We start from the raw sequence: 16,899 nt of genomic DNA, 5'->3' as shown, positions 1-16,899 counted from the left end.
TGAGATGTTATTTTTTTTTAATTTATATGCGTAATGAAAGTTATATTAAATGTAATTAGTTAATTATTTGTATGTAATACCAAACAGTGATATGTATATCGTATGTTATATTAATTAATTGAAAATATACATTTAGTGCATTATACATAAAATTAATATACTTTTCGAACGTTTGTAAACTGAAATTACACCAAGTGCGTATTCGTTATGATACGCACCCGAATTTTTTTGTGTCTCACTCGGTGGCAAAATTTGTTTAACCCTTGTGCCTTCAAACCCTCGCAACGCTCAAGATTCCATTTTTCGGACTCAAGGACGGATTCAGGATTTCAATTTTGGAATCTTTCGCTTGCTCGGGTATCAATTCACGAGAGGTTAAACAACTACTTTGCCCGCTTGTAAAACAGATAACTATTACCTAATGACATCTTCGGGGAGGAAGACGACTTAGTTTCGCCTGCATCTACTACGATGTACTAGTTTACTTAATTTTCACTGTAGGTACCTCAAGAAATAACTAAGTACTTCAGTTAAATTACTATATTTAGTTAAATTAAAAGTTATGAATTATATAACGTTTAAATACGTTTATCGATCGCTCCATTTTAATGCTGACTCCAACTTGACTTGAAAATAATTGACAAATACGAATCATTACCCTTCTTTCTGTTTCTTATAGTTATCAGGCGCCATTGGTCTACTAATCTTTCTTGCATGTGTCTCAAATAGGTTCGGCATTGTTTTTGTATGCAGTTGGCGCCAACATGAGGCGCCACGGCAGCATTTAAGAAAATAATATTTAAATGGGTACTAGATTTATACAGTTGAATTAATGACTCCAGTTTTCATTTAAATGTTTCCTTTGGACATGGCAAACCCTGGTTTTTGAAAGATAATCTTATAGTAAAATAGTAATTGCATAGAATTGACCACCAGTCGTCAAGAAAGACGATATTAAAGATATAAATCATACGGAAATAAATAATGTATGTAAACATTAATAACTATTGTTAATTTAAAATTTTGTAGGACTTGTAGGTTGTAAATTTAACTTAACTGTAGTGTTGTAAATTTTGCATGCCAGCTACTGATGAAATGTGTGCTTCACTTATAATTGTTGACCAGATATTTTAACAATGTTTGAAGCCAAATAAATGATTTAAGATTTACATTACTGACGTCTATCATACTGATATTATAAATATGGAAGTTTGTATGGTTGTTCCTCTATTGCGCGGAGGTGAAAGTCTATCGAGGCCAAAAATGTTTGGGATTATCGTAAATTATTATTAAGATACGTTGTAGAGCATACAAGTTTAAGCACTTACAGGTTAGATAGACAGGAAACATTATATAATGCCAACGAGCGTTTCTTTCTCATAGCGTGGTAAAATATCACAAAGCTAGAATGGTCCATGATACCACCATTAACTTGTGTATTTGCATTACTTTACGATTGTTTCAGATGTCTAAAAACGTACCCCAAAGTCCAACACTGAACTAAAGTGGGGTGGTGACAAATAATTTTTAAGAAAAAAAAACCGACTTCAATGGGGGGTGCCGTTGAGAGGTTACTTATTGTTGATGGTGCACTCCAGACAATGAAATGAAAAAGACAGCACCGTTTGCCTAACTATAAGGAGGTAAAACCACCCACTTTTCTAGTAGCATTTCGTTGCTGTAAGGGTCACAGTTCTAACCTAACCTAACCCAATATTTTGATAGCATTTCGTTTCTGTGAGGGTCACAGTTCTAACCTAACCTAACCCACTTTTCTGATAGCAGTTCGGTTCTGTGAGGATCGCAGTTCAAAAAAGTTCCACTTCATCAAATGTCACTTTTTTATGTAAATGCTGGATTTGTTGATGAAAATACAAAAATCACTATATGTATGCCTTTCACATTTGAGGAGTTCCTCGGTTCCTTATGAATCCCATTATCAGAACTCGAGCTTGACGAAAATGTGCCTTTAAAACTTAACTTGCTTAACAAACATAAAAAAGAAGACAAATCGCCAAACGTGAACTATGCGTCATTAAAGAGTTCCATTCTGATATTTCTGATCATCATCAGCAGCTCCACTTCATCAAATGTCACTTTTATTAAATGGAAATGCTGGATTTGTTAATGAAAATACAAAAATCACTATATGTACCTATGCCTTTCACATTTGAGGAGTTCCCTCGATTCATCATGGATCCCTATATATACTTACAATCAAAAAAATAATTTTCAAATTCGGTCCAGAAATGACGGAGTTATGGAGTAACAAATATAAAAAAAAAACAACCGAATTGAGAACCTCCTCCTTTTGAAATCTTGAAATCGGTTAAAAATAGGAAGAATTATATTTTCTTGTGTCGAGCTTTAGCCAGGATCGACGTAGGTAAGAACAATTCTAGAGGATCTTTGCCTGTCCCAGTGCGCGTGACCCAAAAAGGATAAAGGTAGAAGGAGAATTACCTCTGAAATCATTCTATCTGCATCATCATCCGAATATTCTTTCCAATTGGCCTTGAATGAGACAGGGGGTTACTGCAATGCAAATTTGATTTATAATCTGTAGTTCCAACAGTCACCCTTTCGATTTCAAAAGGCTGTTGAAAGTGTTGAAACAAGGTATTAAGGACAGCTTTCTGTGAATCTCGCCAAGTTAAATTAATGACGTAATTACTTTGTCAACACAGGTAAGGTGACATTTTAATGACGGGTAATTTGCCAAGGTATTTTTACCGTGATGAATTATAATTTGTTTGTTTACTAACAAAGCTTGACAGATTTGAAATAGATGGAGCTTTGGCCTTTCGCATTGTCACATAAGTATTCAGACTAAAATAGCTAATAAAGCTAGAGTCCGTCCACTCTGTGAATTGTCTGGATTATGACTAATGACGTATTCATCCATTGTCACTGCCAAAAGTCAGTGCAAACTTAGCGTGGTCCTAGTCTAGCTTTTTTGGGTAAGTAGTAAATTGAGATTTTTTTTTTTCAATTGAACCCGTTAATTCTTTCAAACTGAATATCATTTTTTGACAAAGCAAATAGTTTCTGAAAGAATCGCTCCAAAAGTTAGAACACTGTGTCGCCGCAATCTATAACTTTTACACCGTATGGAAATCCCAAAAAACTCCTGCGGCTAACGGGCAACTACGGATCCTACATAATCCTGCTTGGTTCGTCATGCTCTTGCTTTTACGTCACGTCAAGCTTTTCCGCGAATTTTGCTTGTCCGCTTCAATCTAAATCAGTATTTATTAAGTTCAGTTACCAATTTATTACAATAAAAGGGGAAAAGTATCAATTTAGGGTTTACTTGTGTTTTACGATTTTTGCCCTCAACTTTTAAAGAAAGTTCAATAGGAAATGATTTCGATTGTTTTTTTTTCTCCTTGATTAAGAGATAACAGGAACAATAAGAATTTTATAATTCAGTGAAAACGTGCAGAATAATAAGCACCTAGCAGGAAATGTAAAAAACAACAGTCACGTGTAGCCTTGAACTACAAGAGGATTAAAATACAAGGAGAAACAAACAAAGCCAGCCAGTGAAAACAGTAGGTATTTATTATAATCAGTACTGTAACTAAAATAGGCACCTACCCATTAAAAAAGGTGATGTGCACGTGGTGAGCACGAGAGAGAGAAGGTATGGTATGACTTACCAATTAATGGTACGGCTTAATGAATAGATCCATATAATATTTCCTCGATAGGGACATTAGGGACATCATAAAACGGACTTTGCTTCCTAGATTCAATATGACCGAGCAAGTATGGTATATTACATGATCAAGCCAACTTCAAAGTGAAGTTCGATCAGTATTATATGAGTACTAATTTCAATGACATTGACGCATAAAAACGTTTGATTTTAAATTGTATTGTAAGATTTGTAAGACTGTTTAATGTTTGAATATAAAAAAAACACATAACCGTTATGGGTCTTAGAACTTGAATTTTGAACTTTTGTTAAATGTGCGCGTGTTTCGATTTGTATTACATTACAAGTGGGGAAATTGGTAATTATTTATAGATTTTTAAATTTATTTTATTTTGCATTTTATTTTGTACAATTACCTTACAAATTAACTTAAACAAATTACATTATTATATTTTAAATAAATTTTAGTACAATGATTTAGCGAATGTTAAGATGTTGTCTTTTATACAATGCACTGTAAGTGCTACTTTATTTATGTTAGAAAATCATTAAACCTTTTATACTAAAAATGTTTCTGTATTCGATTGAGCTGCAAGTGCAGAAACTAGTCAATAGAGAGAAAAAGAGGCTTATTATTAAGTAATATCATTGTTAAAAATACTATATACATCCCTGTTCCTGTAACGTTAATTTCAAAGCTAAAGTAATTTTAATTTTAATTTTATTTTTAGTGTTGTTTTGTTTGTTTTAACTGTTGTTTTGATACTGTTACTACGCAAACCAGTAAGGACGAGCGGTGTATCTTAACACAAGTATCCTGTATACTTAAAAAGAGACACCAACCTGCATACTGTTAAGTTAATAAGTTACTGAATATTTAAATCATTTTTATTTTTAATTTTATTTTTAAATATTGTAACACGCATGCAAAATAAAAAAGAAATTGATTAAAATTTGGTATTTTTACTTCAAATTTACGTTGTTCCTATTTTTTTCAAAAAATCCCGGGATTCCGGTATTGAAGTTGCAAATACCGGTATTAATATCGGTATTGCGAAAGGTCCGGTATTTGGAAGTACTAGTACTGAGTACCTAAGCTTCATTCGAAGATGTTAATAGGTGAGAAAATTAATCCATACCATAAATAATTTTCTCGCCTACATATTTAGCAGTAACAGTAACTACTAACTAATAGTAATTTAGCTGTTATCTTTTTAACCATATCGACAGGGCTATTAGGATAGGTCAGGAATCAAAATAAAGTAAGTACGAGTATACTGGTAGTATTATTGTACTGTGGCCATGATAACAGATCTGCAGGCATTCATACAAAAACATAAAGCATTTAAATACGACACGACGCGTGTGGAGATGCATCGACGAGATACCCGCTATCGTGCACTAAACGCTCACTAGACGATATAAATGGAGCTCTTAATGCACAACCCAATGGCTTTTGTGGTACCTTTGGGGTAAACCGGGCAAAGATGATTTCATCATTTTTGTTTAGGCATATAAGTATTATTTTTTACCACACAAGCTCATAAAGGCTCTCTTTATTATTCAAAACTTGATGAGAAAGATCCATTATCCACAAGAGTGGCAAAGTAACTTGATGTAATTTTTGAGATAGTGACAATAGTAACGGTACCTCAGGGTGGCTGGTGAACTTGACTTTTAAGTGATTATATTATGAATGATAAATAGGTATTTAATAGTATTCATTTGCATTTAATTTGTAATGTTTTACAGTTAGAATTTTTATCTGAAATCTGTCTGGAAACAAAATTATTTAAAAGACAGTCATATCGTCAGGTGACAAGCAAAAGTCACTAATTACTGAAAAATAATTAAACAAAATCAACCTTATTCAGATAATAATACGGTTCACTATGGCTATGAACTTGTAGTAGTAGTAGTAGTAGTAAACTCTTTATTGTACAAATATACACATTAAAAATTACATGGTACAAATAATAAGATGTACAAAGGCGAACTTATCCCTTTGAGGGATCTCTTCCAGTTAACCTTTGAGTAGATGAGAGGAGAAAGTGAAAAGAGGGTGACAAATGTAGCAAAATGTACAACAAGGTACCAGAAAGATAAAGGATATAAATACATACAAAATTACTTGTGGTGGTACTTAGTGACTTTTGCTTGTCACCAGACGATATAAAGCAATACTTTCATAATTTATGGAAAAATCGTGACAAAGCTTACCAAATACTCACAACTACTCGAATATTTTTAATGGCGAGTGTACAGGAGCGCTATACACTGTTTCATTACTTTGCAAGGTTTCACTCACGTTTTTTTAGTCACTCGCCGTAAAAATAGCTTAGTTAGTATGTCTCACGATAGTTTAAATTCGACTTATGACATTGTTGTTAACAATAAACGTAAAGAAATTATAGTTTGGCCAGGGACTGTTTCATTTCAAACATCGTATCTTTGTCTTCCTACAAACCATACTATATTTGTCTTACCCAAAAGAAAGAGATATAGTTTTTGTTGTTGTTAATATTTATTGACAAATTTGGTTTGGATGTTAAATACAATATTTTTTTAATAAACACCCGTTTAAAAGACGACGCCGTGTTCCTGCCCTTTAATTCTCAAGTCTGGTAACTAAATAAACCGAAATAAGGCGGCGGCAGTAAATATTTTTATTTCCTTAATGAAACGGCAGACGGCTTCGGATAAAATAATAAAATTGGCAATATTATAACGCCTCCAGAGCCGAACATATTAGCTATTTGTCTGTCTGATAGTTTGGTGGCCTTTGGGATGCTACACGTCAAAGCAAATGGGACGATTTAATGATGCTTATTTAATTCTGCATGAACCAGAATTAAAAATAGGTATTAATGTCAAAAATATATATAAGTATGTCAAAAGATGGGCTATGACAAATAAAAGAGCACCAAATGTTGGTTGGGAACAGGAATACTTTATTCGTATTCGTTGCATTCAATTCAATTCAATTATGTATTTATTTCGAATCCTTTTGATCCATTACTAGGTAATCTAGGTATTAAAAATAATGTATTAATTTATTTAATTTATTTTCCCATACTTACATCTGTTTTTTTTTTGGGCATGTGGATTTAATTATTAGCTATTATCACAGAATAACTAATAGTACTTTATAAACAAAAATAACAGAACGAGATCGGATTTATAAACATGTAAGGGCCACTTGCACCATTCACTAACCCGGGGTTAACCGGTTAAACCCAGAGTTACCATAGTTACCAGGACAATTTGACACTGGGTTAACCGGTTAAACCTGGAGTTACCATACTTACCAGAAAAATTTGACGCTGGGTTAACGGTTTAACCGGTTAACCCCGGTTTAGCAGGATGGTGCAAGTGGCGCTTCCTGATGTAGTGCATAATTGTTTTCCATGAATATGAATAAATGATACGAACGGAAACGATCGCATTTGTCATGCTACTTCTGTCAACCTCAGTACTTTTTGTACCGAGACTGACTAAAATAGTAAGACACGTTCGAACGTTTCAGTGAAAATACGAAGGAAATTAGTAGATTGTGTCACAAGGGAGCAAAATGACATATTTACGGCGAGGGCGTACAATAGAATCCTAAACGAAGCGAAGGATTCTATAATAGAATCCTGAGCGTAGCGAGGGATTCTAACATAGAATTCTGAGCGTAGTGAGGGAGTCAAGTGTTAACGCCCAAGGTGACAATAATTTTGCTACCATGTGACACATACTGCTTTTTACATCACCTATGAGGAAATTACATACATATATTAGGTTTCAAAACATTATTATTTTAAGCAAAGATCGATACGGTCAAAGTGCTAAAAATGTGTATACACGACCTTAGTATAGGTACATACTTCTGGCACTTTGTCCGTATCGATATTTTTAGACGTGACTGTACTGACAAATTAAAAGTACCTACAGCTCATAATTATGTACCTAATATCTTTTCAAAGACAGCAGCAAACACCTAAAATGATACAATGAAAATCAAGTACATTATTTTTGTAGATTTTTCTGGTAACAAATTAGCTCTAAGTACCCCTTTGAACCAAATCTTCGGAAGAACACTATGAAGACTGATATCACTTATATTTATTATTATAAAGTTATTGATGTAAACTAAGTATTTACAAATTTATACACAATACAGAACCGCATAATTATGCTTTGTGAAATATTTGTACAAAACTTTTTAAATTGCATAGACAAGTATGGCTGCGTTAAGGAGACCTAAAATGTCAAAATAATAATTAAATTATTAAACTAATGTTTTTTTACGTTTCTTTGTTAATATTACGCTAATTAATTAGTTTACTTAATTTAAATATGCTATTAATTAATTTAAAATACGATACTTACATTTATTGTTTACAATTACAACAAAATATTATTTAAGTTAGAAAAATTGTATGAACGTAGGTAATCGATTATAAAGAAATTATAATCGATTATATGCATACTAATTTCATATCTTTGTGTCAATATTTCATACTGGCAACAAAATGTCCTTGAACAGAAAAGTGCCACTTTGATCCCTCCTAGCAGGGAAGAAAAATCCAGTTTCCGAATAGGTGATGTGAATAATAATTATGCACTACAAACTGTAACCCGTGAGATGGTGCAAGTGGCGCTAAGTGAATTAAGTTTCATTTTACCGTCTATTGAATTTGTCTAATCTAGTAACTTTTGCGTGAAGGACTGTAGTGCGCCGCCCAGGTTACAAGTAGTAGGTACCAACACTACCAACATATAGTACAGCTATGATCAATTGGCCATATGGGACGCATTTTGATTCTCACTTTTTAGGTGTAGCCTTAATGTGTGTTAATTTAAAACTAATTTTATATAATGCTTTAACCTTTTGGACGCCAATTACGGATATATACGCACCGTAGGTTAAACGCCAAAGACCGATTAATCGGTCATAGACCACAGAGCAACATAGACCTACATGCATATGCATAAAGTTCAATTTCAGTTTTGACACTTCGGTGACGTGGCGTCTGGATGACTGCTTTTGTGTTTGACACGGCGTCGTAAAGGTTAAGTTCCTACCGATGAACTTTATAGATTTAATAAGATGACTTACTTATGTTTAGTTCAAACATATAGGTTACTTAACCTAAAAAAACCGGCCAAGTGCGAGTCGGACTCGCGCACCGAGGGTTCCGTACTTTTTAGTATTTGTTGTTATAGCGGCAACAGAAATACATCATCTGTGAAAATTTCAACTGTCTAGCTATCACGGTTCATGAGATACAGCCTGGTGACAGACAGACAGACGGACAGACGGACGGACGGACAGCTGAGTCTTAGTAATAGGGTCCCGTTTTTACCCCTGGGTACGGAACCCTAATAAAACAGTAAAAACATGGCCCGATTACTATTAGTCATTTCCAACAATGTTTCTATTATAGAGTACTATATCTAGGTACTGAGTACACTGTACCGCAATTAAGTGTCAATACACCTTGAATTGGAACCCAGTGGGTTCAGAAACACAGCTGTCCAGTCATAATAGATGCCGTGCACCCAAATTGCAACCTTATCGTGGTAGACGTTTATGCATGTAGTACCGTCGCGCTGACACAAAGCGGCGCTTGAGGATAGGGGTCAATTTGGCTTGGGGGCGCAAAATTATAGTTACTTGTTGCGAGACGGGGATGTCTCCGCACATGCGCTCTTACCCTCATCGATTTTTCTAACTTTGACAGTTGGGCCGATGTTTTGGGCGAACGCTCGTGTATTAGCAAAATAAACAGAAATGGCTTTAGACTTTTCAGCCACATATAAGCTTCTAGTCTTAGGGGATTCTAATGTAGGCAAGACTTGTATTGTGCACAGATATTGTGACGAGAGATACTACGATATTTACATATCCACGATAGGTAAGTAAAATATTTACTTAGTTTTACGAGCCTTTGAGGTGATGCTGTGTTTAGTGCTTTTGGAGCAACGGATGAGATTACGTTTTATACTGCGGAAAGAATGAGGCCAAACCATGTAGTTAACCATGTAAAGTAAAATAATTATAGGCCTTGTATCGCCTTTGTTTAATAAATAATTATTGGGTCCTACACCATCTAATAGAATATTCTTGCATTTAAATAAGCATCAACTCGTTCCACATGGTATCTGCATTTCTAGCTGTTTCTCAGCAGTTATACATTTTTAAAGTAAGATCGATACAACTTCTTCTCAATCGAGCTGTCTATTCTATTTTGGGATAGGTAGTTAGTAGGAGGCAGATAGATATATAACGCTTTTTAAGCTTTTTGCCTTTCCATGGTTCTCATCATACCGATACTTTTTTGATGATACCTATACTTTCAATTTCAATGAATCCCAATATTTAGTTGGTGCACTTTTTCAAGAGTTGGAGATACATTTTATTTAATTTACTCTTATAATGACGACCATGTAACGAATATTTTGATAAGAGCCAGTTAATGTCACCTAACTTCTCAAGTTTTACCATTTCAAATGCAGCAAATTATCGAATGTTGCCTAATGTCACATTTGCGACGTCACAGGATTTAAAAAACCAAAGGAATTATCACGGTACTTGTGACTATTTTATAAACTGCTTTCGACTTGAGACGTAAAAGTGAATAATATCTAACGTTTTATCAATTTTTCAGGTATAGATTTCAAACAAAAGATTATAAATTTGGACGGGGTGCCCATAAAGCTTCAGATATGGGACACTGCCGGACAGGAGAGATTCCGGACGTTGACCACAGCCTACTATCGGGGCGCCATGGGCATAATACTCATGTATGACGTCACCAATCTTGAATCATTTAACCATTTATCGTATTGGCTGAGGAATATTCAAGAGGTGAGATAATTTTACTTGTGATACTTGAAATACTTGTTAATTTGCCTTACATTGTAGCATACCTTAATGTACACGTTTATTTGTAAAAGTAATGTTAGGTATATGTTTATACTTCTTTTATTTAACTATATACTTACTTCTGTTAGCAAATAAAAGTAAAATCTGTCCAAGCGATAGATGTGGAGGTGCCACATAAACACCAACGCCTATGAAAATATGACAGTTCTAATCTACACTTTGTTGCTGCAAAGTCAGTAGAGTGTAGATCATAAACTGTTAAAGTATTTAATAGCGGCGTGAGATATCTTACACTATGTTCAATGAATGTAGCCGCATGGCGCATTGGTCGTTGCTCTACAAGGTCCTTAAAATTAACAAAATGGTGGACTATGTGGACACGGGCAATATTGAAATTGTAAAATATAGTTTTTTTTTTGTTTTACTCAATGAGACTGTTTGGCGGTGAATGATAATGTCATCCTGCCATCCTCTCATTTATCTTATCTTTAAAAAAATTCTTCACTTAAAGGCTTGTTAAGTTGGCCATACACATCACTACACTAGGGTACGCCTGCGCAGTTTTGCATGTACAGTTCAACTGCACAGGAAACAATAACAGTGGCGATCCGTTTAAGTGCATATTTGGTTGTTTCTTCTTCTTTTTCCTAATCAAAACACGATACTGAATTTGCCCATAAACGGATCCCCACTATTTATGTTACATAATTTATGTAGGTACTTATTACTCAATTGAGTAGGTATGTACTTAATTCAAACTTTACAGTATGCTTCGCCGGATGTTATAAAAGTGTTAGTTGGCAACAAATGCGACGTGCACGAAAACCATCGAGCAGTACCCAAAGAACGGGGTCAAAAGGTAAATTATCAGTAGCAACCTAATTAGTAATTATCTACCTGCTTATGCATTTTATGAACATAAAAGTTAACCTAAATATTTGTAAAGCTGACCTATTAAAACGTGTATCCAAAATAAGAGTGTCTTGTCTCCCATCTCGCATCACTATCGCTATTACAATAACCGAGTAAAAAAGTGTCATATAGGTACATATTTAAACACTGTATCAATGTTAGAATGACACAGTTACAAATGTTTCACTATTGTTATATTGTAGCAAGTACTTAGGTACTTCCCTTCTAGGGTTTATTATCTATTCCAAGAATGCATTGGTGTTTCCACATCTAACTCATACTTAGTGGCTTGGAGTTTCAAACTTAGATGCCTTAAACCAGAGATCTGTAACGTATCCACTGTCTCTGTTTTTATCTGAATACTATTTAAGAATGTCAAGGAAATAAGTATTGCGAATGCAGGGCGATATTTAGATTTTAGGTATAGGTACCTACACTAACGCCTTTAAACACACCATACCAAATTTCACCGTGCTCCTTGTCCTTATAATTTTTACAGGCGCAGGTATGTTTTTGTTATGAGAATTATAATTTATAAATAATGCTCTGTTCTATCTGTTTCCTCTTCACGCTTAAACTTGAAATAGAGATAGTTTGAGGGCTTTGAAGCCCGGGGATAGACATAGGATAGTTTTTATCAATCATCATCATCCAAATCAGACAAAGTCGCCGATCATCAATTAAGAGATCACCGTTAGTCAATAAGGAGCGATTGCACCTTGATTTTTTTAACGAAAATATTTTTTTTTACATATTTCGTTATTAAAAAATAATCTAGTTATATGTAAGAAATCCGCACCGAAGCCTGCGGTGGCTACAAATGCAAATCAGCAACATGCTTCATCCCAAACATATCCGCAACAGGATTCGTCATATTTTTAAATAATAATCTAAGCTAAATAAATTAAATAACCGTCACGAATCGTACCTGGCTGGCAGCGTTATCGCGCTGAATGGCCAATGAAATCTGTTGGACCAGGTACGATCCGGACCGAGTCGCACCCTCTGTGCCTCAGCCGCCGACCCAAATCCCACGCTCCCGACTCAACCCTAGAAGCGGCTTTGAGGCGCGCCAAGTTTTTTTTTATACCACGTTGGTAGCAATGAAGCATACGGCCCGCCTGATGGTAAGCAGTTTTGTTATTTAGGTATTTGTGCTAGGTACTTCCTCGTCTGTAGGTACTAAATAGGTATATACATAATCTAAATTACATTCCGAACTCATTGGTAAGTACTTACCTTCTCTATAGATCAGTAGAATTAACAGTTATTTTTTACATTTCAGATTGCTGACGATTTCGACATGCCGTTCTTCGAGGTCTCCTGTAAGAATGACATCAATATTGAGGAAGCGTTTTTGACTTTAGCAAGAAAAATTAGGGAATATAGAGACAACAAGGTAAACAAACATACTTGATACCACACATGATACTTCGTAAATGCCAACTGTAGGTAATACGCCATAAACTGGCTATAGGCTATACCTAAACAGTTTTTACCTACTTACAAATGAGGTTTAGGTAGGTACTTAGGTACTATTTGAATTGGCAATAACAACTGTTATATTTGCCGTGGGTTACCTACACGTTTCACATAAGGCATTATGTAAAACCAAATATCAACCTAATAATAGCGTTTAGGGTGTGGTCCTGGTACTGGTTTTCTACCGGGCATTCCCGATTCTCGCCATACCAATAAATTCAGTCCCAGGAGCATATATTCCCTAAGGCCGCTTGTATAATTGTCCGATGTAGGTAGTTGTCGGTAGCCACTATGGTAGCCACATACAAAACTCGACGTAGTCGCGTAACATATGGTCCGTCATCCGGCAGAAACACCGGAAATCTACAAGCGGCCTAACAGCGTTATTAGAATTATGGTTTATATGGCTATGTTTTTGTCTTTTTCAGGCGGATGCCTTCGAGCTGAAGGAAAGAGACAGTGTGATAAAACCATCAGATTCCGAGACAGACGTATCAAAATGTTCTTGTTAATCTAGTTTAAATACATATTTCTTTAAAAGAACTGCAAATTGCAGCGACCAAGTTCAAGATACTATTCTACGATATTCTAAGGCCCACTTGCACCATCCCACTAACCCGGGGTTAACGGTTTAACCGGTTAACCTAGGATTAGTGGGATGGTGCAAGTAGCGCTTTGTGCCATTTTTCAACCAAATATTGTCGGTTATTGTCGGTTGTCAAGAGGGCGCTATTTTCATATAGCTGCAATTTGAAATCGACCTCATTGACAACCGACAATGTGGTACCTTTTGGTTGGAAACGTCACATTTAGTTAACCATATTTACTCCAAACAGAAGAATATCAATATATTATTATGTTAGTGAATGTAAACAGAAACGGAACTCTATTTAGATCTTGCTCGGTTGCAATCACGTTCGAGTTATGTATGCTTTAACTTAAGTACTGACTTTTTGTTTCACTCCATTAGGCAAAACCAGGGGATGGTGATAATACAGTCTGTATTTAATATTGCCAACATTATTGTGCGACTTGACAAAGTCTATTGCGCTGGATAGGTCCCTGACCTACAAGAAACATCTGTACAAGTCTCGCAACGAGAAATAATCTTCTCCATAAACTCTGTGGCACCAGCTTACGCACATCAGTATCTCGAAACCCACCCTATGCTGTAGCGCCAAGCCTAAATACTTTTAACATCTCGGGCAGGTGGAAACCTGAATGGTCTACTGCCACAGCTGAAAAAGACGCTCCGTATCTCACAGACCCGACGAGAAAACCAAAAGGGTTTCATCTACCTCGTAAGATCTGGTGTCGTCTGAATAGGTTGAGAACCGGTCATGGCCGCTGTAATTATTTTCAACATATGTGGGGTTGGAAGCAGTCTCCCCTCTGCGAGTGCGGCGAAGAAGATCAAACCACTGAGCACATATTTCGGCGCTGCCCGCTTCACTCCTATCCTGGCCCAACTGAGGACCTGGATCCCCTTACACCCGTCATAGTTACCTGGCTCAACAACTTCAAAGCTGTACTCTGATTGCCTAAATGCATGCCATACGATTAAATAATAGTCTATTGCGAATAAAATTATACTATGTAGGAAAGGAAATTAAAAAGAAATATATGTAAGTATACCTAAGAAGGTAATCATTGAAAGTTCCCGAAATAATTCCTGGTGATCTGGAAAATATAAAAGGCAAGGGCGGACAGTGCAGATGGTCAGAGCTTCTGCGTAAGATAATAGTTACGTAGGAGATTAGTAGGTCTAGGCAATACGTTCCTAAGGGGGTCTTAGTGATCCACAGCAGAACCAGACCCGACTCACGTTGCTGGTAAAATGATCGTGACAACTAAAGTTTTAGAATGACAATCACGTGCCGGAAAACGCCACGGATGATGACAAGATGAAGAGACAATGTGATGGCGCGAGAATACGCTTGATGATGCCGGCATAATTAAGGTACTTTCAAAGTAAACTATGGCAAGACTCGCAGTTTACATTCTAATGATAATAGGTAAAGAGTTTAGTGTTCGCTTAGCGCGTATTATCTTCTACTAGCTGTGCTACCTTGCGAGAGTTGCGAGTGACACCCTTCGCACGCGTATGCATGATTGCATGCACCGTCTAGTGAAGGAGGTCAGTATTATTAAATAAATAAACTACCGTAATGTCTATACATTACAACGTTTTGCGTGTGGTTTAATAGTTTACATTGCTGTAGGTATAATTCTCTAAGGTGAAATGCAGTTAGGTTATCATACTCATGATAACAGGTAGAGCTTTTTACGTTCTTATTTTCGTAAGTGTTTGTTATTTCGTTAGCAAGATGGCTCCTTAGGTTAAAGGTACGTAGATAATAACACAATTTAGGTTCCGAAACAACCAGTACTATTGTACTTAGTTGCTAATATGACGAACCTAATGAAGTTGTTTTTTTGAAATACAATTTTTTTTCTATTGTTTTTAAGGACCTTAGTTACAAAGGTATACATAGCTATCTTCAGCGGTGAAATTAGATGTCTTAAAGAATCATACACGCACACGTAGGTTACTACTAACTACCTACTACTTAGGTTACTACTTCAAGAATTTGTCACAAAGTCGGAGCGGTCAAACCCGATAAGTCGAGTAGATAATTAGATATATAGATTTTTGAAATAAGTATAGCCACCATCAATTCTCTAATAGCCTTACAAAAATAGATAAGTCTCTATATGTAAATACAATAATATTACTGTGGCAGTTACTTTTGAACGCGGCGGCTTTTGTTATGGCGGAAGATACCTACACTACAATGGTGCGTTGTTCATATGCAAATTTTGACGCTCAGCTGACTGTACTACACGTGACGTAGAAGTTATCTCGATTTATGGGGGATTAGATGACTCCTCGAATTTATTTGGTACTTAAGAGACTAACGGCGACTGTTGTTTAAATGTAAGAAAAATAAAAACAAGTAGGGAGCAATTGCCAACCAAGGAATAAAAATGTAAGATGGCTTATATATTGGTGTTTCTTATTCGTAGTTATGTTGTCGGTTAAAAAGTATAATTTTGTATTGTTGACTTTCATAAACTTAAAAAATGAATCATAGACGATATAGGAATAACAGTTCAAAATAATGACATTTATATCATGTGAAGGGTGGATTATAACCATATGGTTGGTACCAATTCGAATATACAGTAAGCAAAACTATTTGCTCGGCACCCCTGCATACAAATGGGTGCAGGGGTGCCGAAGCTAAGAGCCACCACACCACACACTAGCGTCCTCCCGGGCGTCGGCGTCGAGTCAACTCTATTTGGCCGACGCTCAAAAGACGTTAGTATGGGGTGGACTTAATGGCTCTGCTAACTTAATCACGTAGTATTAAGCTTTTTTATACGCGATTAAATCCCGTGTAAGTAAATAATAAATATAATAATATAAAATTCGTTTAAGTTTAAATGAGTGTTTAACTGTTTACTCTTTACCGCATAGGTATAATGCTTGGAGCGGCAGATAAATACATTACATAGAATCAATAATATGTTTGTAATCCACACTGCTCTAGTTTTTTTAAACTATTAATTTTCACCTTTTTGATGAAAGCTAGTGTTACCATGTATTAAATAGATAATACCTTACTACTTGACTTGCTCAGAACATAATCTATCTACATTGTACAGAGAGCGGGTACTGAAAGAGCACTAGGTCAAGAAAGCCTTCCTGGAAATACAAGCCTACATGAGGGTTTTTAAGTTTTGAATGTCCTTTGAATGCCACGCCTATCGTGTGCGGCGCGTCGTGGTGAACCTTGTCGGATATCACGAAGTTTGATATTGGGCTGTAACCGCCTGCGTCAGTTGTCGTCTTTGGCAAATAAAGGGTTAAAAGGTTATGGCCATTTCCACCATGGCTGTAATGTTAAATGAATATTTATAGAAAGTACGTAACCCGCTCAATCTCATTACATGCACATAAGTA

At 35.7% G+C, this 16,899-nt stretch overlaps 1 protein-coding gene across 1 annotated transcript; it reads left to right on the top strand.

Moving 5' to 3' along the window:
* The first annotated feature begins 9,373 nt into the window (after window positions 1-9,373).
* LOC134743596 (ras-related protein Rab-8A) lies at window positions 9,374-15,961 on the top strand. Its single transcript, XM_063677154.1, has 5 exons — window positions 9,374-9,564; window positions 10,318-10,517; window positions 11,302-11,394; window positions 12,733-12,846; window positions 13,358-15,961. Exons 1-5 carry the CDS (start codon window positions 9,441-9,443, stop codon window positions 13,439-13,441), a joined length of 615 nt encoding a protein of 204 aa, XP_063533224.1. The 5' UTR covers window positions 9,374-9,440; the 3' UTR covers window positions 13,442-15,961.
* The last annotated feature ends 938 nt before the right edge of the window (window positions 15,962-16,899 follow it).

The sequence above is a fragment of the Cydia strobilella genome, chromosome 8 (assembly GCF_947568885.1).
Source record: "Cydia strobilella chromosome 8, ilCydStro3.1, whole genome shotgun sequence".
Classification (NCBI taxonomy): domain Eukaryota; kingdom Metazoa; phylum Arthropoda; class Insecta; order Lepidoptera; family Tortricidae; genus Cydia; species Cydia strobilella.
The sequence above is the reverse complement of the archived record's forward strand: the minus strand, read 5'-3'. Positions and strand labels throughout refer to the sequence as shown.

Bases quoted from the DNA above. Each gene is read 5' to 3' on its own strand.
- LOC134743596 (XM_063677154.1), top strand. From the start codon at position 9,441: ATGGCTTTAGACTTTTCAGCCACATATAAGCTTCTAGTCTTAGGGGAT. The intron at 10,518-11,301 runs GTGAGATAATTT...CAAACTTTACAG, and splicing joins GGCTGAGGAATATTCAAGAG to TATGCTTCGCCGGATGTTAT. The intron at 11,395-12,732 runs GTAAATTATCAG...TTTACATTTCAG, and splicing joins CCAAAGAACGGGGTCAAAAG to ATTGCTGACGATTTCGACAT.